The sequence below is a fragment of the Eleginops maclovinus genome, chromosome 4 (assembly GCF_036324505.1).
Source record: "Eleginops maclovinus isolate JMC-PN-2008 ecotype Puerto Natales chromosome 4, JC_Emac_rtc_rv5, whole genome shotgun sequence".
Taxonomy (NCBI): Eukaryota; Metazoa; Chordata; class Actinopteri; order Perciformes; family Eleginopidae; genus Eleginops; species Eleginops maclovinus.
In genome coordinates this window covers 22,750,750-22,776,170 of record NC_086352.1, presented here as the reverse complement: position 1 = coordinate 22,776,170, position 25,421 = coordinate 22,750,750, and the positions used below count along the sequence as shown (strand labels likewise).

General features: G+C 39.2%; 1 protein-coding gene across 1 annotated transcript in view; it reads left to right on the top strand.

Annotated features, from left to right (window-relative positions):
• The window catches only part of pde8a (phosphodiesterase 8A), a 41,536-nt gene extending 18,328 nt beyond the window's left edge, over nucleotides 1-23,208 (top strand). The window contains exons 2-22 of the mRNA XM_063880652.1: nucleotides 3,033-3,089; nucleotides 5,845-6,035; nucleotides 7,235-7,291; nucleotides 7,449-7,503; nucleotides 7,780-7,868; nucleotides 8,458-8,536; nucleotides 8,927-9,067; nucleotides 9,748-9,836; nucleotides 9,979-10,030; nucleotides 10,122-10,164; nucleotides 11,690-11,767; nucleotides 11,951-12,021; nucleotides 13,169-13,333; nucleotides 16,091-16,139; nucleotides 16,256-16,391; nucleotides 16,496-16,694; nucleotides 17,611-17,828; nucleotides 18,896-19,028; nucleotides 19,920-20,084; nucleotides 20,179-20,308; nucleotides 21,031-23,208. Of these exons, the coding sequence (XP_063736722.1) occupies nucleotides 3,033-3,089; nucleotides 5,845-6,035; nucleotides 7,235-7,291; nucleotides 7,449-7,503; nucleotides 7,780-7,868; nucleotides 8,458-8,536; nucleotides 8,927-9,067; nucleotides 9,748-9,836; nucleotides 9,979-10,030; nucleotides 10,122-10,164; nucleotides 11,690-11,767; nucleotides 11,951-12,021; nucleotides 13,169-13,333; nucleotides 16,091-16,139; nucleotides 16,256-16,391; nucleotides 16,496-16,694; nucleotides 17,611-17,828; nucleotides 18,896-19,028; nucleotides 19,920-20,084; nucleotides 20,179-20,308; nucleotides 21,031-21,137 (2,304 nt within the window). The 3' untranslated portion in view covers nucleotides 21,138-23,208. The remainder of the gene's footprint in view (nucleotides 1-3,032; nucleotides 3,090-5,844; nucleotides 6,036-7,234; nucleotides 7,292-7,448; nucleotides 7,504-7,779; nucleotides 7,869-8,457; nucleotides 8,537-8,926; nucleotides 9,068-9,747; nucleotides 9,837-9,978; nucleotides 10,031-10,121; nucleotides 10,165-11,689; nucleotides 11,768-11,950; nucleotides 12,022-13,168; nucleotides 13,334-16,090; nucleotides 16,140-16,255; nucleotides 16,392-16,495; nucleotides 16,695-17,610; nucleotides 17,829-18,895; nucleotides 19,029-19,919; nucleotides 20,085-20,178; nucleotides 20,309-21,030) is intronic.
• The last annotated feature ends 2,213 nt before the right edge of the window (nucleotides 23,209-25,421 follow it).

Genomic DNA, 25,421 nt, shown 5'->3' with positions numbered 1-25,421 from the left:
TGCCAGAAAGCATTAACATTGGTTAACATGGAAGAGCATTGTACAGCAGCAGAAACTACATTTCCCAAAAGCAAGGTGAATAAATCTCTTTTAAAGATACAATTATTTGTATATAGAGTTATAACTTTTAGTTATGTACACCTAATAAATTAGGACAACTGGAAGTATTCACACAACGCTCCGAGAGTGAAAGAAACGCACAGTTTGAAAAGGCTTCACACTCCTCAGGACAAATCGGTACTTTGACTCTGGAATCATTGTAGTTTAGAAACCACAGCTCCATAGGTTTGTTAAATATGTTTGAAATAATGAAAACTACTATGGTGCTGGTACGTCTGCATGGAGTGTTTATGCCCTGTGTTTCGGATCTACTTCAAAATGTAAACACTGTAGGCACATACTGTAACTTTTGTGCCATGTGGGACATACGCTGTTGGAATTTAGTTTTTCTGTAATCCTGCTGACAGAAAATAGGGAAACATCTTGATCTGAAAACATAACCTCTTTTGGTGAAGATAATTGAGAAGACTTTGTCTGATATCAATCTATATATGAAGATATGGCAAATCACACATAAGAAAAACAATGTTGAAAGCAAAACTATTTAAGCTTTTTTTTTAATTTCAGTTTTAATTACATGTTCTTTTCAAATCAAAAGGACAAAACAAGTTTGATGAACGGTTACATCAAAAAACTAATAATCACAGTACTGTATGATTTCACTGAAAGTCATAGTAAAGTGTAATTAAACCCCGATTGAACTAGAAAATGAAATAAAGAAGAGGTGCAAGAGCCAGCGTGCTTTGCATTAAATCAGACCTGCATCTGCACTGTGCCCTGCTGCTCAACAAACTTGTCGTCTTCATTAAGAAGTGGCCCAGTAGACAGACAGAGCTAAAGGTCCAGTGTGACTGGTACACACAGCAGCACATAGGGCGGGACAAGGATTACGTAGACACACTGCATACTCTTTGCCTGCCTGGCCTACATGCTCACTCACTTCCCCCTGCTTTGTTTGCCTCTGGTTGAGTGCCAGTGTGATGTTTGCGGGATGCAAATGCTTGGCTGAGTGATTCATTGCAGTGTGTGCATGTGTGTGCGTGTGTGTACTGTACAAGAGGAGTATGTTGCCCGAAGAGGCTGGCAGACTGGTTCAGCTGCGTGTGTGTGGCAGGATGTTCTAGTTACACAACCTCAGCTGCAGTTGCATTGGTTGTGTCAGTGTTGGTTAGAGAGGGAAGTCTCCCTGGATGGAGACAGAGCGCTGCTGTAGCGAGGCCTCAGCTCGCTGGAGGCTCTGTGGCCAAACTCCATACTTCAGGACCCCGACCTCAACTAGCTCGCCAACACACGGCATTGCACTGTGACTAGTAGTAGTTCATATAAGCATTTTGTTTCTCCCCTACAGGGAAACGAATGGTTGGTTTGAATCTGTAATCAAAATTAATAAAGCTGAGGGCTGAGTTATTTGTTCCGACACACGTGGTCATATTCATTGAAATCACATCTGACAACAAGAAAACTGGTTCTTGTTCAGTCAAACCTTTTTTGGGGGAAAAGCATGTGCCCTTTCCATATGTTAGTCCCTATTAAATAGCCTCTCTCACTAACACATGCACACTGTCTCTCGAGTGCACATGAGCCTATCATGCGACCAGGTCCTCGTGTCTGTGAAAGATCAGATGATCACAGAGCATCAGCTTGCAGCCATCCTGATGCCATACTCTGTGTTTGTGGACGGCTACAACAAACGGCCTAGTGTCATGATGACGTCAATATGGCTACGACCGAGGGCTAATCAGCTTCCCCCTCCCCGTTTGTTGTTTCGATGGAGCTTTCAAAAAGGCTTACAATTTAGCAAGAACTGATTTACTGCCGCCCGGCACGCTCTAAAATTCCTCTCTGTATTCCTCCTCACATGTGTAGATTGTTTACGGAGAAGAGGAATTCTAGAGGGATGGCAGTCCGCAAGGGGCTTGGTTGCTATGGTTACTAACCCCTGAGCTGGTTTCCATTTAGCAGGAAGGAAGCTAAATGATTTGCAGACAGAAAAGAGTAAGCTCATATAGAGAAAGTGCAATGAGTTGATAAGTCTGTCTTTTTAATTTAAAAAATAAAAATAATTCTCTACTCTAGTGTGTAGTTGAATTGGATAACAAGACATTACATTACTTATTATAAATGTATTTGCTTTTGCTGATTCAGCCAGGGGTGTTCAGATTCAAAACCCTATGTTACAAATCCTGCCTTGAAAATCCAATTAGAATTGTCCCGAGTATGTTCATGTGGGTATCAAAAGTAAAATGCACCGCAAAATGGCCCAATTCATCTACTATTAGATTATTACTGTTAAAACAGGCCAAGGTGCCGCACATTTATTGACTTGATGTACGGTATAAAAGCCCAAATCTAAAACATACATTTATGGCTATGATGATATAAGAAGTATTCAGTGCCTGCAGTGATATTTTAGTCCTATATCTAAAGTAAAAGTGCAAAATGTTAAAAAATACTGTTTGAGTGTGAAACTATGCAATGGTATTAATTGTTTTTTTGATCCCATAATGTGTAAGAAGCCTTTTAGTATTGTAGTTGGTCAAGGTTTAGCTAATTTTAATTTATTTTGGGAGACATTCTGTTAAATCATTTATAATATTTACTAAAATAAAGACTTGGAATGGGGAAAAATGGAAATACAACACAGCCTCAAATGGACACAAAAATAAGTAAGTTAATAGAAATATCAACAAGAAATATCTTATTGGTGATTTAAAAATGCTCTGGTTATTTCTGGCTTCAATTCATGAACTCATTTTGTTGCAAAGAGCAGAGTTACCACCATGCTTTTTTAATGGTTTAATAATGTCAGAAAGTGGTTAGTTTTGCTATTATTGTTGTTATTGTTGGTATTATTATTATTATTAATTTTCAGATTTTTATAAAGCCAATGAAAACTTAACTCACATCTGAAATAACTGAATAAATATGTCTGATATGATTTTTGTCTAATCCTTGTTGTCTTTTTCTTTCAGACCACATTAACAGAGGTGCAATTTGGACCAATGAAGTTATTTAAAGACCCACTTCAGGTATTGTAAAACAAAGACAAACATCTGAATGATTGATGATTATGTGCTCCAACGCATTACAGCTTTCCACGTAACAACAGAAGTGCTCCAGGGAAATGTTTATGTTCATATCATTTAGGCTTCAGCAGGGGCTTTTAGCTGAGCCCTGGGGCTAAACACGGTGTGACTGTCAATATTTGGTGGCATTTTTCTTAGTATTAGCATTTCAAAACGTCACCTACTATTGTTTGCATTGAGAACTAATCTTGAATTTCTCAAAGGTACCACACCTCCTTAAGAGATTAAAGGGGAAAAACCGTCCCCATGCAAACATTCAAAGAAGAGGAAGAAAAAAAACTGTTAATGGACCTATTGTGTGCAATGCAGCCTTGGGTTGTCAAGGCAACAAGGCCAAACATTTATGACCAAGAACATACCATAATGAACAATGCACGTTATGGAAGGAGTGCACAGAGGATCCATGCACCAGTGTGGTCACTGCAAACAGGACATTCTCTGACGTTCAATGGTTCATTATACACTTGGGTACTGCACTCCTTACTTTGGCAGGCGCTGCTGCTCATTGTCTGAAAACTTGGGAGAATTTAAAAAATCTGATTTTTCAGAAGAAAGAGGGTTTCAAGGGTGCATCAAAGAACTGAAAAGTTATCATGCCATTTTGCTGGAAATGCAAAACATTTGCTGCCCAAATGTGAGGATTTTCTGTTTCTCTTTGTTTGGCTAAATGAATGTCCTGGTTTTATGGTGTTGTTGAGATAAAACAAACATTTGAAGATGGCATTTTTTCTTTACAGCCCACAGACAAAACAATAAATCATAATTTAATTGTTAGTTCCAGCCCTGGTGCAAAGTAAAATGTAAATCCTTGTTTGAATACCACAGCTAAACTTAGTATATCAGTAATGAAAATAACTCAGCAGTACTCAAAGAACAGATCTGCATTAGACGTCCTGTATTAATGCCACAGACTCTGCTTTAATGTCTGATGCTCTCCAGTGTGACTCTAGTAGGAAAACGAGGTAGAAAGATATCCCCTTCCTGTTTTTGTCACTCACAGCTGATCCTGTCATGCCCTCCTCCACTCTACTCCTCCTCTTTTCTCGCGGCTCACAGGATCTGACCGGGCCCTCTCTGGTTTAACAATGATCTTTTCTAGACAGAGCAATCAAACCCTGCCAAAATGCTTCCAACTCCCTGCAAACAGTTTTTCCTTTTGCTGTCTTTGTTTCTCTTCTAAGTTCTCTGCCTTTTTGCTTTTTTTCTTCAGACCATTAACAGTGTGTCCTCACTTAAAATGTTCTTTGAGCTCTCCAGGCCTGGTGTATTAATACAGAGCGAGGCCTATCCTTGTTGTCTGTGCAGATGGATCTGAAAAGACCTTATCTCAGCCTATATTACCCCATTCCTACACCTCTGCGGGAATGTTGACTTTTCTACCAACATCCCAATGTGGAATTCTGATCTAATTCCCTGTGCGTACCGAACATAGCTGCAGGACTCAGTGGTGATGTATTTATGACACGACCACTTTTTGCCGCTTGCAGGGAAACTGTTCATATGTGGAATATGGTTTGCATTAGCAAAACCCCTCACAGGCCTGGAGCTAAGTACTTAAATAAAGCCACAGCGATCATGAGAATGACTCAAAAGGACAACTGTCAGAACAACCAATCCTCTATCCTCTCATTGTGTGGAGGACAGTAGCTCTAGTTTCTCCAACAAAGTCACGTCTTTGTGCCCTAACTCAATTAAACAGGTGTGATGCAAACTAAAAACCGCAGAACAAACTTTCCCTTCTTTACGTTCATCCTGCTCCCTGTCAACAGTTGGATATGACGTCTGTTTGAGAGAGTGACTCATGAATCTACTCTTAGTGCAGCACTGCTCCTGGAGGCGGGCCTAACTCTCTGGTCCAGTATTTACGCAAGTAAGAGGTTATATGAAAGTATGCTGGCAGAGAGAGAGCGCGCTCTCAATGGCTGGCTTGGCGGTAGTGGCAGCACTTTGTGCAACAGCCTTGGCAGGCCGGAGGGAGGGGCTGCGGCTGGTCAAGGCCACCTCAACTAATTGTGTCATAGATCACGGCAGTGGACAATAAAATCTCTGACGCACCCGAGTACGAGCTGAGCCTGATCAATCAGTGCCTGTCCGCTGCAGGCCTGAGGTCACAGTCAAGCCCACAGTGCGGGTGCATAAGGCCAACAGGCGTAAATGAGCGTGAATGCACCAATGATGACATGACAACTCTGAGCTGCTGGCACTGAAGCATCAAATACACATTTTACTGTAGCTTTCCCTCTTCTTGAGTCTTAATGAACATACTGTGTAGCACAGGACGGAGGCAGATCATCTGTGATTCTATTGGATGTTCTAATCAAATCACACCTACATATCAATCAGCTCTCTAATGTTTTACAACAAATGTTATGTCCATCTCCTCTCTTAATACTGTAGCTCTAGTATTATTTAATTACACCAAACATATAATCAGTTTGTGCACACATTTAGCATTGGTACAAGTGAGATGTACACAATCCTTAACATTAGACAATATGTGGTACAGTGATATTATATTTTCAGTGTAGATTACATAATGTTTTAAAATTTAACAGAACAGTCAACTAGGAGTTGCTTTCTGTAGTCTAGGTGAAAAGCATTTTTCTTTATTTTCCATCATTTTATTTACTTAATGCTTAATTGTTGAATCATGAATAGATGTGTGGTTATATGTGCTAAGCCATCTCTCTTTCTGCAGGTACTTTTAGTTTTTGCCAAAGAGGACAGTCAGAGTAATGGCTTCTGCTGGGCATGTGAGAAAGCCAACTTCAGGTGCAGCATGGCACGAACACCCGAGTCGGCTCTTGAATGCTTCTTGGAGAAGCATCATGACCTCGTCATCATTGACCACAGACATTCCAGACACTTTGATGCTGAAGCACTATGCCGGTAGGCCTCTTCACTACTCTTCATCAGAGAATTTGTTACTATTTCATGTTGTATCTCAAAGCTGTGTCAGATTAAATCAAGTTCCACTTTACCAACACATCACGTTCCAAATGTGTGCTTTTAAACTGATTTCAGACTCAAAGCGATTCAAGGCTTTATTATTAGTTGTTGGTAAAATATTGTTTTCTCACATCCAAAACCGTCCAGACATTTTTAAGCTCCTAAATTGGTATGGTAAAGTTTGCAAGTTGTTGTTTACACTGTTTGAAAAAGTAGGTAAACAGTTCAAATATTAAGAAATTTGTTATAAATTTAAATCAATTACTTTTCCTCCAACTTTAGCAACAACATTGCATTCATGCAACCACTGGAAAGCTTCAAGCAGTACGTCGGTACCAATTTATGACTTTTAGGATATTCATTTGTTAATCCCAGTTGTAGCTAATGATTTAATATTGTTTTTCCTGTTTAGACTTCTGCTTGCTTGGTAAATAGCTGTCAATCACAGCATATTGTGTTCAGCTGTTATATCTATCTGAAAATAAATCTAATTTGTAATTTGAATTTTTTCTAATGTATTGAGCTACTCCATCTTTTTTTGCGCTCTGGATTGGTAGGTGGACACAGTTGAATGTATTTCAAATATGTAAGGCACTGTCATCAAGGGCCAAAAACATAATCCAGACCAGACGATCTTGAAAGGATAGCACTCGTGTTACAGAGCTTTTGGTAACACGTGTGGTTAAATGGATGGCTCACTTTGGGCTCCGTCTCTTCCATCCCATTCTACCTAGCGGAGGCATGTTGATGAGAAATGAGCGTTGCCTGCCCATACCACCCTCTATCTTTAGCCTCTGCCCAAACTAAAAACACATTTACAAACATTCATTTGCCCTGCCCAGCGTGTATGTTAACCCCATTCATTTTGGCCAATCCATATGTTCAGTGTACACGCGCAGGCTCCGATGGGGAACTAAAGGGCCTTTATGACCGCTGGCTGGGGGAAACCACAGGCGGATGAGTGGCCCTGTACACTGCATTCTTTCAGAGGCCTCGGCCTGCGCACCGAGCTCCACCACTGGGCTCGGCCTGCCTGAGAGAATCGGAGCGTGAAAAACTGAAAAATACATTGATTTGAGGCCATGGGCTTTTCCACCAGCCTGCTCTCTGGCTAAAAGGCTCTCTCTGTTTACATTCAGGTCAATTAGAGCGGTCAACTCCTCAGAAAACACTGTGATAGTCGCCGTTGTGAAAAGGTATGTCAACGTGCTGGCCCATTTTGCCGTTTTTTGTACTTTTCTCTAACTGTCTTTTTAAGTTGCTAATGATTAGGAGTATTGTCAGAATATAAATACCCTTATGGAGCAGATCATTTGTTTTTGTTTGGGTGCCAACACGTTTTCTCTTTTGAAGGCCAGACAGAGAGGAAGCATCTGTGATGCCCCTGATCAACGCCGGCTTTAATAGGGTGAGCGAGATTCTGTCCGTAATGGTGCATGTGTGGCTTCTGCTGCCTGTGTTTGTATTATTCTTTCAATATGCTTTTTTATATCCCTACTGTCAACACTGTAAGGCAGTACACGGATTGTAAATCATCTTTGTTTGCTCAGGAGAGATGTGCTTTGAGTTCCTTGAATCATTGTAACTCATGCCATGGAAAGCACTACCCTTTAATGGATATGTTTATATGAAAATGGGATTTTAGTGGTCTTTGAATGATCCTTGCTTTCCTTCTCACTTTTAGAGATATGTGGAGAATGCCAATATGATGGCCTGCTATAACGAGCTGCTACAGTTGGAGCATGGAGAGGTGCGGGCACAGTTCAAACTGAGGTGAGTCCAGTACTTTGTCCTGTACCGTGTTGTGGTAGCATTCTACATTTATTAGTATTCAAAGCTGTTCAACTGAGAGCAAGACATTAAAAAGATTAGCTGTTGATGTGAGACTCAGTAGATCCACAGACAACAATTATTATTATTATTATTATTATTATTATTATTATTATTGTTATTATTATTATTATTATTATTATTGTTATTAATTTATTATTGCTATTGTTGTTGTTTATTATTATTTTACATCATTTGATATACAGTTTTATTTCATATTTAGGTTTGATTAATTGAATGCCGTTTCTGTCTGGGTTTTGTAGTGTTTCTGATTTACCTACTATTTTTTCACTATTATTTTTTTATCAATCTTATTGCGTTATCCATCTATTCTATTCTTAAAATTCTATAAATAATTGTGAAGCTACAGAAAATGAAAGATGATCTGTTCTTTAACAATTGTTGATATTTTAATACCAGTTAAGTCGCATTGTTTTTTTTATCTATACATTTATACAAATAGTTACTGTACCCTCTGCTTGTGGCATTTGTTAACAATACTTCTAATACTGTTGTCTTTCTACTTTGGTAGGGCTGGAAATGCTATTTTCACGGCTCTAGAACAAAGCCAAGAGGCCATAGAGATCACCTCTGAAGATCAAGTAATTCAGGTGGTTTTTATAGCCTTAATATTTCTAGTCACTTTATTGTGATGTACAGCAAGTCTTTCGCTCCCTCCCTTTTTCCCCTGCTATCTCTCTCCCTCTCTGCCGCTTTAGAGCCTGTTCATGTCTTGTGATCCCAGAGCTCAGTAGCGCTAGATGCAGTTTCTGTCCTTCTGAATGGCTCTTTTTGTTGCCATCAAAGCACTTTATCCTGTTATCACGTTATGTTTTCACATAACATATATATGTTCTGAGCTCCATGAACTAAGCAACGAATGTTTCTTCTCTGAATTGTAATTGTTGGCAAGATTCATATGTGGTCATCTTAACTGAGTGTAAAGTCATCACAGTCATCTCAGATTTGGCTTCAACACTCTTGTTTCCTCTCCTTTGCAGTACGTGAACCCTGCCTATGAGTCGATTATGGGCTACCAACGAGGCGAGCTAATAGGGAAGGAAATTATAGAAGTGCCTAAAAGTGAGAAGAATAAGCCTGATCTCCTTGAAACAATAAATTCCTGCATACGGAAAGGAAAGGTAATATACATTCATTAAATCATCAATTTTATACATGTCAGTTCAGATGAATCAGATACCCTATCTCAGGGTGAAATAACACATCTATGTGATTACTGATGCTCTTACAAACACAGTTTTCACATGAAGACTATCGTCTCACAATCACATCAGTCTTTTCAGCACTTCAGATATTTGCTCCTGCCTTTGTGTCTGTGCATGCATGCGTGCACGTGCATCCATGTGTGCTGTGAGTCCGCACCACTGGCCATCCAGCAGCTCTGTTTCATGTGCATATAAACAGCGGCTGATGGCTGGGCTGTAATCTTACTACACAGAGAGCGAAGGTCAGTCTCAGACAGGCTAACAGCAGGAAGAGTCTTTTTAAGCTGCCACAGCCGTCTGTAGGTGGGGGGACATGAAACGAGCGCGCTGGAGTCCAGGAGTGCCCCCCCACCCCTTATCCATTAAAGCAACTTGCTGCTCTGTAAAATACTCTGAGCTACCCCACTTTACCACCTTACACGCACCACAAACACTGCTACATCCAGTCATCAACCACATTTTGGACATTTTCAAACTATTCAATTCAAAAACTGTATTTCAGTTCAATTCAGTCTTTGTTATAATTCATTATTAATCGGCTGTACATTTTCTGTGTCCATGTTTTATCCCTCTCATTTGGTTTTACCTTGTTCCAGGAGTGGCAGGGGATTTATTATGCCAAAAAGAAGAACGGAGACAGCATTCAGCAAAATGTGAAGATCACACCTGTAATTGGACAGGGAGGGTGAGTGGCTGTATGTCAAGGCCAGGCTACTTCAGTCTTGCTAAATAAATCACCTTTTCAGCAAATGAATAATTACACAGGATGAATATGATTGTATCTCTTTATTTCTTCTGGTGTACTAATTAACTTTTGTCATTAACAGAAAAATCAGACACTATGTGTCTATCAACTGGCCTTTACATGATAATAATAAGGTGAGTTTCCAGTTTTGCTGATAAGTAATAAATGAGATTATTTATTTGCTGGCCAGCATGTAACAATGTGCTTTTTATTCTGTCCATGCAGAGCGATAAATCCACTGAACGTGTGCAAGCAGAGTCTCAGACAGGTAAGATCCATACTCTACACTGTATTAGGGTAACATTAGAGGTGATTTATGCTGCTAAAACATTTCAGATTTGAGAAATTCAGGTTTTCTCTGCTGTGTAGTTATCAGCATTAGTGATGGAAGATCTTTCCATGACGATGTCACTTGTGATCGGTCACAAGGTTTGAGGATGTGAGGGCCAACAGTGTGTTTGTCATTAGGAAGCACAGTATTAGTTCCAGTTTTACAGATGATACACTCGTCTCCACTGTTTTCAAACACCAAATATCTGTTAAATGTTAGCAACAACACCTCGAAGACACATCTGGGAACCTGAGCTTTTTAAACTCAAAACCATGGGAAATATGTAAGAAAATTGAATGCACCATGCCAGAAAATCACTATTCTCTTTAATCATAACTCATGTCAAACGGCAGTCTTGCTTTATGTAGATGAGAAACACCTTAAAAGAAATAAAATCTTTGTTTTGTTGATCTTGAAAAAGTTTGGTGGCTTTTTATTCCCTCTAATCTGGACTATTGTTCCTTGCCGTATTGTGGTATCAACCGTGAAACCTACCCACAGCTGCAACTGGTTACAGAATGCAGCAGCTCTGCTCCCGAGAGGCCAAAAACACAGGGATCAGATCTCCTGTGTTGGCGTCCATTCACCAGCTCACTGGAAAGAAGTGATTTTTGAAATTGTCATGTGTTTGTGAAGCTGTGCATGTTCTTACAGGACAGTCTTTGTCACATTAACACCCCTTTTACCCTAGGTCTTCAGATTTAAGAATCTAAAGTTTGACTTTTAATGTTATGGTATAAGCCTGTTAAAAAGTTTTGGACTGCACAGTCTTTTGCCAGTTTGATAAATGTCTCTGAGACTGGTGTTTTACATTTATTTTGTTATTCATTTCCTTTATTTAATGAGTGAATACAAAATACATTGTATGTCCACTGCAGAACTATTTGCTTATATGGACCAAGAAAGCTGTGTGAGAAACCTTTTGTAAACACTACAGTGCCCAGTTCTTTTTTTTATGACTGAGCCTTTTAAAAAACTTTTTTTTTTCATTTACCCAAGTCACTCAGAAGAAATGTCAAGCCCATTAGATCCTATTAAAGAAGTACATATTTAAGTGAGTGATTGCTATATGGTCAGACAGTTTTGAGTTTTTTTGGGGAAAGATCTGATAATAAAAACAACCTAAGATACAATATTTACTGTTTTCTATATATGGATTTAACTTTGTTCCAAATGTTATGTAGAATTTGGCATAAAATTACCTTATTTTCTTTCACTTTATCACCTTTTATACCCACTATTACATTCTAAGTGGATTAAAGCCCTCAGAACTAAACCTGTGAGTAACCACAGAATCAGTAAGTAAATTCAAAGTGATAAAAAGAAAGACTGCAGTATTCAGTTTGGACTGATTAAGAGTTGCTTCCCCTCCTCAAGGATATTTGGCCAATATCAGCCTTGTCACAGAATTTGAAATGTGTTTGTGTGTGCATTTTAATGTCAATTTTTTTCTTCTCCCCAGACATCCAATCTAGTAAGCACAAAGACCGGAGGAAAGGCTCTTTGGACGTCAGATCCACAACATCTCGGGGGAGCGATGGTGAGAGTGAAGGGAGATATATGATGGAAACTCTGGGCGTTACTTGCCAGCTTATGAGACCTTCCTTGTTGTTTGTTTGCTTCAAGTGTTGATTGAGCACACATGCAAACACAATCATTAAAGGAAAAACTGACGCCTAATTTGTGTGTGTTATAATATGGGGATGTATTTTCATTCTGCCAGGGAGCTCACAACGAAGGCACTCCTCAATGGCCCGAATCCACTCCATGACTATAGAGGCTCCCATCACCAAGGTGGGTTCATCACCCCCCCCCCCCCCCTCCCCCATCATCCCTCCCAGCCTCCGTCTCATGATTATCACTTTGTACTGATGTTATTTATCTCATGACTCTTGGGTTATTAAGCTGCCACAACCGCCATGAGCACTTCTTGTACAGCTACTAGCATCCAGGCTAGAGGCCATGCATACCACGTCAAGAGGCGAAAGGCGGATAAAATGCCACATTTCATGCACAAGGCAGGAAAGCATGTCAAACCAGAATTACCTGCTGTTACTGTGGTTTATGAAGTCTCCAGCCTGGATAGTCTGAAAGAGAAAAAGTCCCCCATGACACACTGCGGCTCCACTGCTGTATCATTTGACTGTGTAGTCAGCCCCTGTAGGCGTCATCATCTACAGAATAAAGCACTGATAGTGAAATCTGCGTGTGTGTGTGTGTGTGTGTGTGTGTGTGTGTGTGTGTGTGTGTGTGTGTGTGTGTGTGTGTGTGTGTGTGTGTGTGTGTGTGTGTGTGTGTGTGTGTGTGTGTGTGTGTGTGTGTGTGTGTGTGTGTGTGTGTGTGTGTGTGTGTGTGTGTAATTGCTATAGCTATAACTTGTTTTCTAGGATTAAGCAGATCTTTAAATTAGTTTTTTGAAGTTGTCTGCATGGGGTGTTAAAAAACAAATCTTTTGTACAGATTTTAGGCTTACTGTATCCCTGCTGTAGCTGCATACAAACACATGAGTGGTATTGATCTTCTCATCCAACCCTAAGCAGGAAAGTGAATTAGCAGAATTAAGAGAGTGACCACATAACACCAGTTTTAACCAATTTGGTTTGAGGATTGATTTTAACATCTTACTGGTACATGAAACGCCCCTCCATTGTTATATATGTTACTTAAAGTCTCCTATAAATGGGTTTCCTAAAGGGAACAGAGACATTTTCAGTCATTGAAGATTTTGTAATGATTAAAATAACAGGGCCAAAATGATATCTATTTAAATTGTACCATTATTTTACCTGAATTGTTGATTTTCTTTTACGTTATCAGAACTCCCTTTACCTATTTTATCCCAGCCCAATACATGTCTTTTATAAATATTATGCGATATAATTTTGTTATTGGTTTTTGCATAAAGGGCTTTACAAATAAAGATACTTGTTTCATCTTCCAGGTCATCAACATCATCAACGCAGCACAGGAGAGCAGTCCAATGCCTGTGGCAGAGGCCTTGGATCGGGTACTGGAGATCTTGAGGACGACTGAGCTCTACTCCCCACAGTTGGGCACCAAGGATGAGGACCCCCATACGAATGACCTCGTGGGGGGGCTGATGACGGTAAGCAGCAGATCCTGTGGAGCACAAGGGTCCTTCAAGAGGTCTGAAACACCCAAACAGCTTCCTTCCGCTAAGAATGAATTAACTCCCATATGATAACGCACGTCAGAGGCAGAATTCCTCTGTGATAAAACGCATGTCTGCATGAATGTCCAATCAATGAAAGCCCATGATAGCGCGTTCAATTAAAGAAACAGAGACAAGAGTGGTTATGTGTGAGGATTTCTATCCATATTTTAGAGAGGGAGCGAGATTAACAGACAGCAATGGTGAAGTACAGAAGTAGAAAGAGTGCCAAGTTGGCAGTCTTGGCAACAACCCCAGAGGAAGTGTTAGATTGTCCTTTGTGCTCCTGTAGGCTGGAGAGGAAAGCCCAACCCGCACCCCCCCTCTCTCTCTCTGCACACAGTCACACTCACATGAACCTCTTCCTTTCGACTCCACAGGCCTGGAAACATCCTGTTCTTTGGATCAGATGAATAAGCATGGCTTTACTTATACATTTTCACTCTGGACTCACAGAGGCAGGGAGCTATTACTTCCCCAGAAACAGTTGTTCTGTATAAGTGATAAAGGCTGATGAAACCAGAAAACCGTGAGGCATGAGTTCAGGTTTAGATCGTTATTTATGTACGATCATGTTGGTTTATGAGGTGCTTGGCTGCATGTGTAGTTAGATTAATTTGTTATGGTGCGGTGTGCTGGGTCTGACCTCAGAAGATGCAGTGAACACTAAAAGAAGAGCTGTCTGGGCATCTTCTATCTTTCTGGGCAGAAAGCCTTTAAATAACCAGTGTGTACAGATGCAGCGCCACCATGAGACAATGTTCGGGTCAAAAATGAGCCAGTCTCGTCTTCCCTTTTCACTTGTGAAGTAAACATTTCACTGCAACACATACCCATGCATTCACACATGCCGAATGTATACTGTAAATATATATATCCTTAACCAGAATGACTGGGTGATGCTGTTTTTACAAAGCTGACGTGAAGGGTCAACAATAACATTAGAGAGAAATTGAGGCTTTAATGTTCCCAATGTCTTATTCTTAGGTTTTTAAGAATTTAACATTTGATGACCTAAAGGCATTGTTGTATTACCACATAAAATACATTTAGTTCAGCTTATTGTCATTTATTCTTTGAGAGACACATTTTAACAATATTTATGTTTTTGACAAAACATAATGGATGAAAAAATACTGCAGTGGTTGTTGACATAAAACAAGACTCCAATACCCAAACTTCTGTACTATTTAAAATGCCAGAATCAACTTGCAAGCCAGCATGCTTTTCTGATTATTCAGACCCACAATCCTTAACGCAGTATATACAGTATATGAGCAAGAGGATCAAAGTTTAAGTCCCAATGAAAATGACAAAGTAGAGTTTACCAATTTAATGCATATTTCAATCAACAGTACAAGGGCATCTTACAAAGTCTGTATTGCGGTATGTACTTAAAGTACGAATTGCTGAATATTAGCAAGAATATAGTTATAAATATTCAGCATTTTAGTAAGCATGTTTAGCATGCAGCTAACATACACCATTAAGCACTAAACACAAAGTACGTCTGATGGCAATGTTGTTTCAATTCACATTGCGAGAAATTGTTTGTACCAGATTTCACACAAATCCACAAATATCAAGCTCATGGGGGCGCTGCAGGACAAATCAGGTGGTCATTAATTATCTTGATTGATTAACCGACTGATTTTGTTTGAAGTAGAGCCGCATGTTTGATCTTTCTTTATTTACAGTTTCTTATTACTGAGTGTTCTATCGAAAGCAGTTAGAAATCACAGTCCTAACAGAGCCGGATCATTTCACCACTAACCTCTGAGAAGCATGTGTTTGATTATTAAAGTGATGATGTGTTGCCCCACTGATGAGCACCATTTGCTGTCACAGCATGCTGCAGTGCCCAAAGGAAGACAAATGCCATAATGGAATATTTTCCGGCAGATTATCTGACATGTACATAAATTAACAGTGTCATTTCTGACACAACTATTACATTTAACCAATATGGAAATGATTTCCTATCATTTCCACATTGGCTTTAATATTAAGCTTGGCTGCCTCATCCCTGCTCTCACTCTCTGTGCTAGTGGGGGGAAGTATATGAGGTGTCAACATAAGAAAGCCTCCAAAAAATTGTGTCATGGCACAGATGAAAGATCCCTCATAAAAGTGTTAATATGGAAAATCTGTGCGTTTGTTTCCTATTATTTATAATACTGTTGTAATTCGATGCGCTCTCGCCTCAGTCAAAGTGCATTACCTTCTGCAACTTGGTCAACATTATATGTAAATCTTAATCTATCCACATATTGATGGAGCTCAGAGGTGTTCAAAAAGTGATTTAATTTCTTATCTATTGTTGGATACAAATTCCCTATGACTAGTGGCTTAATGTGAGCATCAAATATTTTTTTATTTTGGTCAAAAAATAAAAGTGACTGCTTTTTCTTTACTATGAAGTCCCAGCTGTCATTTTCTGTAAGGTATTCCTAACAGCTTAATTTAGCACAGAAGACATTCATATCAGATCTGATGTCAGATTAAATGTCTCAAAGCACCCAAACACTTTCACTCTCCATATATTTTATTCTGAAAGTAGTTTTGACAGCTTTGACACTGGTGCTCCCTACACTGAGCTGAACTCCTCATGTGTCTGTATAAAAAGCATGAATGATGCTGTCAGTTTGTGCTCCCTCACTCCCTGACACTTTCTTTATTCTCTGTTCACAGGATGGCCTACGCAGATTGTCAGGAAATGAATACATCTTGTCCTCGAAACGTAAGTTTACATACATGAGGAATGATATGAAGTGTTGTGCTACATTTTTTAAGCATAAATATTTTCTACAAATGTATTCATCTTAATGTATTTTCTTGCATCTTCCTTGCTTACAGAGCCCCACCATATCCCCAGTCACTTGACAACTCCTCTGACTTTAAATGACATCCCCCCTCGTATCGCCCAGACCATGGAGAACGAGGAATCTTGGGACTTTGACATTGTGAACTTGGAAGCTGCAACCATGAAACGGTGAGGCAATAACACAGTTAGGGTCTACCACAGGAACAGTGCCTTATGTTTGACAGCTTGGGATGAGAGTTTATATTTAACTAATATGCTGAATCATCCCGCAGGCCTTTGACTTACTTGGGCATGAAGATCTTCTCCAGATTTGGGGTCTGCGAGTACCTAAACTGCCCTGAGGCCACTTTGCGCTCCTGGCTTCAAGTAATTGAAGCTAACTACCACTCCAGTAACTCCTATCACAACTCTTCTCATGCAGCTGATGTCCTGCACGCAACAGCGTATTTTCTCTCCAAGGAGAGGGTCAAGGTAATTTAAAAATATATTTTCATTCAAATCTAAAAAAATGTAAACAATATATGCCAAACTTGTTAAATATGACATGTTATTTGAGTGTTGCTGCTGGTCCAAAGCTTAGGCTATGGATTTATATATATAAGATGTTCTGTATATATGATTCAAGTTCAAGAAAGAATGGGTGACATTACTGATTGTTAAACAGAAGATGTGTAGTTAAAATGATGTTGCTGAAAGTCAGCATCTTGATTTAAGTGTTAGCATGAGTGAAAAGCTGGCATAGTCTGTTTACAAATGTCCAACACGACTCTGGTTGTGGGCCTAAACACCTACAGTATGTAGATGAAGGGATTTTCTTCTACAGTCCCATTTCAGACTGATATCCAAGTATCCAAGAGAGTCGTGGTCCGGCCCAAGTGTGTCAGTGGCTCAGTAACTGGTGTAGGCCAGGCTCTGGCTAAAGCTGATTACCAATCTGTCTATTTCCGATGTCAGTGGAGGGATCTTTTATTGGCTTAGCTAAGTTACATCACCAAAGGTTAACAAATACCTGGAAATTAGGTTAGCAGGTCTGTTATGTTTAAAATTATTTTAGAAATGATTAATTATTTTGAAAGTTATTTGATCCAATAAATGCTTAATTTTGCATTTAATATTCACATTCTATTAGTGAATAACGTATAATCGAAAAGCTTAAGATCCCTATTAGATACAGCTAAACTAAGGAGCTTTTAATTGCATTATCCTAATAATTAATCATAGTAGCAAAGCTACTTCTGGGTTCAACCTGCTGTGTTGATATTGGGATGTGGCATGTCTAGTTAATGTTGTAGAAGGTTAGTCAATACTCAAAATGATGCATCAAAGTATAAATATACCAGACTTTAGTCTTTAAATGCCTAACTACTTGTACAATCTGCCCCAACAGCAAAGTTTGGATCCCATTGACGAGGTGGCCGCCCTAATTGCTGCGACTGTTCACGACGTGGACCACCCAGGCCGCACCAACAGCTTCCTGTGTAATGCAGGAAGCGAGTTGGCCATCCTCTACAACGACACCGCTGTGCTAGAGAGCCACCATGCAGCACTGGCCTTCCAGATCACTACGAGAGATGATAAGTGCAACATCTTCAAAAACATTGAAAGGTATGAGAGTCTCACAACACAAGAAAAAAAAAAAAAAATTAAAAGTTGTCGCGATCCAGTTCATGCCTCTGATGTTCATCATCAGTCACAAAACATTAGCCCCAATATATAAACCTATAGGTAATCCAATTTTTGTGTGGCTGCAACAGGCTGCAGATCTAAAGAAAACAATCATTGTGAATTGTGTTTCTCAAAATACCAATATTTACCTCAGTGTAACCAAAATTGCTTAACTAAAGGTTTTAAAGACATAAGGTTGAGAAGATAACTTGAATTATTCCTTTCTTTCATTCTAAACTTTACACATTTGCTGACCTTTATGCATTATGTGAAATAATGTGGTTGCACTAGGAACCCAGTTGTTTTTGCAAACCCGACTTTATTAGATAAACAGATGTTTTGTAATATTCTAATAAATATATATACTATTTGTGTGCATCAATACAGTCTACAAGATGACATGATATACACACATATATATATATATATATATATATGTAGTTTGTGGTACAGACATCACCTGAAGTATCATGAGTGGGTAAAGTAAGTCTGCTTTTGTGCAGATAAAAGGTGTGTGTGTGTGTGTGTGTGTGTGTGTGTGTGTGTGTGTGTGTGTGTGTGTGTGTGTGTGTGTGTGTGTGTGTGTGTGTGTGTGTGTGTGTGTGTGTGTGTGTGTGTGTGTGTGTGTGTGTGTGTGTGTGTGTGTGTGTGTGTGTGTGTGTGTGTGTGTGTGTGTGTGTGTGTGTGTGTGTGTGTGTGTGTGTGTGTGTGTGTGTGTGTGTGTGTGTGTGTGTGTGTGTGTGTGGAGACAGTGGTGGGGCTGTAATGTGATTTGAGTCCCAAAGCAGAAAAGCTCACATGTACTGGTCCCCTCAGAGGGGGAAGGTGAACAAAGCATCCATTCATCGCCACTGTCACTGCAGTCAGAAGGGGAAAACTGTTCACACGGGTTTCCATGCTGTTTACCACTCTGTCATCTCACTCTCTCTGTTTTCTCTTCTACCACCTCCCCTCCTTCATCTGTCCATCCCTCTCCTTTCTCTTTCTTCCTCTCTTTTCCTCTCTAGGAATGAATATCGAACGCTACGACAGGCCATCATTGATATGGTGCTCGCAACTGAGATGACCAAACACTTTGAACATGTCAACAAATTTGTCAACAGCATCAACAAGCCACTGGCTGCTCTGGACGAGAATGCGGTGAGAGTAGAAATGATAAAACACACACACAAAAAAAGTTTTTATAGTTAGTACCTCTGTGGGAATTTATTTTTTCCTCAATAGTTCAGTGTCGTTTTTTCAGAGCAGAAAGGACACACTAGATAAACACAACTATTGTAATCTCATTCTGTCGAACACTGTAGCAAAAACACAATCGGTTCGACAGTATGCAACACATGTTTTAAGAGCTTGAAAGATGACGATAGTGGTTCAGGGGACTTGTGGCCTGTTGTTGCCCAGGCACAGATATCTTTGTGGGGAGAGAATTTTACAACTTGGTTCCATCTTTCTCGTCTGTGTGTGGAATGCTCAACACAGACATTTAAACGCTGTCTTGCGCTTTAAAGGCAGGAATGATCTGGATAAATGATTTAAATGCTCTGTACAACCACTTCAAGAGCATTTAACTATTTGATAGCATTTGTAACGGACTGTTGGTTAGTTCCAAATCAATCAAATCTTTGGCCTTTTTGTCACATATACTTTCATTCAGCCTTGAGACTTAAGTAAAACAGAGACCTCACTCATCTTGGCTTAGAAAATAGACCTTCTGTACTTCCACTTAACACAATTTACAGGCTGCAAATCATGTGACTGCTCAACACTGTAGTCTTATACTGTATATGCAAGTGTTGCAGAAGCTTATAAGAAACAAACTCTGTTTCTTAAAAAAAAAAAATCCTGCTCCATGAATCAAAAAGCCTGCTGTCATTGCCATATTTTATCTTCCCAGAATTGGTTTGTGTATAAACACATTCAGTTATTTAGAAGTTGTCAAGCTGCTGTTGGTGCAAGAACTGTCTTTTGCTAATAATAAGAAGAACATCAGTTGTCCTTGTGCTAATGGTCTGCTTCTGGTTTTGCTTTTAGGGAAGCAATGATGAGGACTCAGTCAAAAGCATTCTGACGTCCCCCGAGAATCGCATCCTCGTCAAGCGGATGCTTATTAAGTGTGCGGACATCTCCAATCCATGCAGGCCTCAGGAGCTCTGTATTGAATGGGCTGGACGCATCTCAGAGGAGTATTTTGCACAGGTAATTAGACAAAAGACACAATTTTGATGGTGTTGTGAGATGGATTTTTGTATTTACAACATGATAATCATTTGTTTTGTTGTCTCTTGTGCAGACGGACGAGGAGAAGAGACAAGGTCTACCAGTGGTTATGCCTGTGTTTGACAGAAACACGTGTAGCATCCCAAAGTCCCAGATTTCCTTTATAGACTACTTCATTACGGACATGTTTGATGCATGGGATGGTAAGGATGCACAGCACGTTGCAAACACTTAAAACATATACACTGCTCTACATTTTCAATGTTTGGTGTTATGAAATACATCAATTTTGTGCCTGATTTTCTTATTGAGATTTTTTAGGGGGGATGTACAATGTTAACCTAAATTCAAACATACAAATAGCATAGACAGTGGGCACTTATTTCCCCACGAAGGAAGACAATTGTAAGTAAAATTTGTAAAATATTTAGAAATCTTCTGAAAGAATTGAAGTATGGCCCTACTGACTATTTTGTTTAATACAGTTGTCAAATGAACAAATAAAATATAGTATCATGGTCTTTTTAAAAGTGCTTTTATACTTCCATTTGTGCTTAATCCAAACACTGAGTTTGACTGCAAAATTAGACCAGGATCAATCGAGAAACTTACTTTATCAAGTAGATCAGGAAACAAACTTAAGCAACATTGCATACTTCCTTCGTCAACGTCATTATGCAATTAAAAAAAAAAGTTACCAACTCAGGCGCAGCCATAGCAATGTGTGTTACCTTACATGATATTGAACATTGAGGTATACACATTTTTAAGAAGTGAAAAAGAGATCACTAGTACCAGAGGACTCTTTAGTGGTGAATATCCTGAATTAAGATATCAGAGAGTATTAATACGATGATGTCGTTGACTTAAAAAATAAACTACCAAAACTGATTCTTGTGTTCACCTTCTACCATTGTGTTTCCAGCTTTTGCAGACCTTCCCAACCTTATGCAGCACTTGGACAATAATTTCAAGTACTGGAAAGGCCTTGATGATAGGAAGCTGCATAGCCTGCGACCGCCCCCGGAGTAGGCGCTGCAGTGTTGGGTCCTGGGACTCTGCGGTCCGGGGCAGCCCTCCTCTCTCCTGCCAGGGCGTCTCTCTCCCTGCCAGCCTTGCCAGCCACAGGGCCTCCTTGCCTTCACTCTTCTGCTTCTGTAGCATGCTGAGCATCCACAAGTCCGTCCATACAGAAACCACAGAAGGATTTCCTGGCAGGCAGTTTCAGCTGGATTTTCAGATCCGAACTGTGACACACAGATACGGACACACAGCATCCTTATGAACTCCTCGTGCCTCTCAGGCATCTGCAGTGTAGCTGGCCAAGTGACACGACTGAGAGATGGTCCTTACAGGCATCTTGGCAAAGCCTCCGTCCCCTATTTACTACATGAGCACTCCTGTATGCCTGTGAAGTTGCTGTTTGAGTAAGCAACACTGGAGGAGTGGATGAAAATGTGGCCTGGATATGAAGGTGACCAATCCACATCAGGCCATATCATAATTACCTTTTACCTCCATCCCTGCGCTCGCAGCAAGGCAGGACTGCTCTTGCTGCCCCCAGAGGCCACACCATGAAAGAACACTCCACTGCTTTTTCTTTTTTTTGCAACACTTTCATGTGTCCTTCAGAAACACATCCAAGTTGACACTTAGCTGTCATAACAGACATGTGGGAGGGGATGCTTTCTCTTTGGGTCAGGGAGTGGATCTTTACTTTAGACCACTGCTGAGAGACACACAACTCAACATCATGATCATAGGTAACTAATTACACATGATTTGGTATGTTAATTTTCTTAGTTTTTCCTTATGTTCTATAATAAAAACATTCATAAATGAATGAATTGATAAGTAAGAACAAATTGAATTTTGAAAAGAGAGAGAAAAGCCAAAGCTGATGAAGACAAATACTATAACTCTCAAAAATTAACAATTATTACTCACACAAAGCATTACCATAATAAACATGTTTATTTTCTTATCAGAAGTACAGTACCAGTTTGAATGAACACTTTTGTATTGCACTGTAAACAATATTAGAAATGTCTACGTCTCAGTGACCTTGTCCAGGGATGGGATGTTGCATTGTTAGAATAAGCTGGTGTGTGTGTGTGTGTGTGTGTGTGTGTGTGTGTGTGTGTGTGTGTGTGTGTGTGTGTGTGTGTGTGTGTGTGTGTGTGTGTGTGTGTGTGTGTGTGTGTGTGTGTGTGTGTGTGTGTGTGTGTGTGTGTGTGTGTGTGTGTGTGTGTGTGTGTGTGTGTGTGTGTGTGTGTGTGTGTGTGTGTGTGTGTGTTCATATTCATTGTTGCAACAATCCCTTACTCTTGGTTTAATGCTGTAAACCGCTTGACATTTGACAACAGCAGAAATATGTGAAAAGATTTTGGACTTGAAAAGTTTTTCTCCCAGAAATTTTTGTATCTGGTTTATCCTACTGAAAAGACTGCCTTATTTTATACAATATTTATACAGTACATCCCACTGTGCAACTGCAACGGACATCTGGAGTTTTTATTATAACATAGTCAAAAGGTTATGTTCAAGTAAATCTCAATATTTTTATAGACAATGAATTTTACACTGGATTTGCAGCAAATGAGATCAACCATTATAGCTATCTGAATACCTGTGAAGTGGATGGTCACACGGAGCGTGTATACAGAGGTCTAAATGGTTAGGAAGGATGTGGATCGCAGAGTTGTCTATCACTGTTATTGAAGCAGTCTCCTAGAGGCCAGCTTGCATTGATTTCTTTGATCAAACATCATTATATTTTGGCCACTTGTCCAACATCCTTATGCACAGACCCAAGGAACAGCTTTTTGTTCAAGGCTGGTTTCAGATTAGGATACTAATATATGTTAAAGATTGTTGCTTATTAAAAAAAAATCCTCTTTAAACAGTATATTGATGCCATAACAGCTAAGCAAATTATGGTTAATAGGATGTATTGACCATGGCTATGTTTGTGTCTCTCTTATGACAGAATTGTACTCTCAATCAGGGGATTTGTTTGTTCCTTCTGATTCACATGTTGGTCTGAAGGCACGGAAAAAAAATAGAAACTATTCAATGAAAAATAAAATAATGTCAATTATAAGTTTGCACTCTTTTTCCTGCAATGACTTAACTTCTGTCCTCCTACTTATGTTATATTTCTTTGTTTATTTCATCATTTTTAATTAGCCTACAAAGCCTTAAACATGTGATTTTTATTTGCACTGAGTTTGTCTAGTTATTTAACTATGTTCACTCACTTTAGCTCTTAAGGTTCCTTGTTTTACTTATCTACCTTAAAATGTTGGGGAAAAAATGAAATAAGAATAGGGCACACATGTATCCATAATTAAAGTTTTAATTTAAAGATCTTTTGTTTTTTAATGGAGGGATTCATTTTAGTGGTTAGAATCTTAAACAAGTTGGTAGGATTGACACCAGAAAAAACCAATAAACTAAAAACCAAAACAGAAAACAACAATGATTTATGATTCTCTGAGATGGCACAATGAATACATTAGATTTTTTTTCTCGCTTATTCAACATTGTCTGTCTGTTAAAAATGTTTTTACAGCAAAGCACAGAAGACTGCTTAGTGGTTTGAATTAATCAAGGGTACGTTTAACTGCCCATAACGTTTCTTTAAGTAAAAATAAAACAACCCGACTTGACTTGAAGTTTGGGAAATGAATTTGTGGGAAACAATTTGATAATCCACACTGAAGTTCCTTGTCTGCTGAACAAAAGTTACTTAAAGCATTTTTTAAAATTACATTATCTATTCATTTGTTGTCTCTTTTTGTGAATACAGTTCTTTCTGGGGGAGCCGGTTCGAAAATCAAAACCCTGCTTGAATTAATTCCTTGTATGGTATTCAGTTAAAGTGAATGGGAAAGAATATGAGTAAGTGGAAGTGTTATGCGACCCTATCATTAACACAGTATGTGAATCCTGCCCCCATGGGGTCTCTCAATCAAGACATGACAAAAGAAAGATCTTGATGACATTGCAAAGTAGCATGGAATCAGAAGTGTGGGAGTTGTGTGTGAAAAACAACCATGGCCAATATAACTATCGAAGGAAGAAATCAAGTTCACTGATAATTTAATGTATAACATCTTTATTCTAACTTGCCCATATTAGTTAAACTGATGCTTAACAAACTAGAATAAATGTATTTCATGGCCACAGCTTTTTTTTATTAAGGATGTGTCATGAATTGTATTAAAACAATTATTAAATAGAAGATCATTTCAGCTTTTTTTTATAGCTACCATGTCATGTCAGTGTAGTCATAACCATATATTATGATATTATGACTAAACAAAACAATTAGAACATATTTGATTTTAGTGCTTCTTCTTATTGTTATGAATATTCAGCAGTTTCTTAATTGAAAAGTACATTTTTCTAAAATAGTTTTATTTGTTGTTATTTCTTTCCTGCTGAAATAACAGCTGGGACCAGTTTAAGATTCCAGCTAGTTTAAACTGGCCTTCCAGTCTGGCCCATGGCCTGGGCTGACCAGGGTTATTATGGCTAGAAAGGATCCGTCTTGTGTAAATATGACGTCGCGTTCTCGTTGTACTTCTCGTTGTAATCGGAGCGGCTCGGAAGCGCTCGGGAAGACTAGAGGTGGGCGGGACGCGGGAAGAGCTTCGCGAGTCAGAGAGATAGCAGTCAGTACATTTACTCTAATACTGAGGCTACTTAAGAACACATTCAAGGTACTTGTAATACACTTGAGTATTTCCAATGTATGCTACTTTATACTTCTACTCCACTACATTTATCTGACAGCTTAAGTTAATTTTTGGATTACAGTTTTTCATCCCCTTCCTTTTCAGTGAAAACCACGTTTCTCCAGATGTGTTGATGTTGAATGTTTGCGATAAACTGAAGGAGGAAGTGTTTCTTTATGTGTTGAAAAAATTCCCCTACGTGTTAAGTTAAGTAAAGTGTTTAAAACGCCTCTTGGATCAACTGGAAAATGCATCGTCACAAAGCTGCTGTTTTTCTGAGGAATCCATGAAAAGTTTACTTTTGAGAGACACGTGGTTCTCACAGGACAGAGACAAAGCTACAAACACATGATGATTTTATAGAATATGATGCATTGCTGCAGATTAAACTACTCAACAGGATATAAAGTACGGAAACACATCTGCAGCAGTAACATGCAACATACACATTAATGCAGCAGCGATATAAATAGAGAACAACAAATAGATAACACTGAAAGATAACATTTTATTGCACCATGAGTACTTTTTCATAGGCTATTTTGGGACTTTTACTGCGACAAAGTTGCCTGTG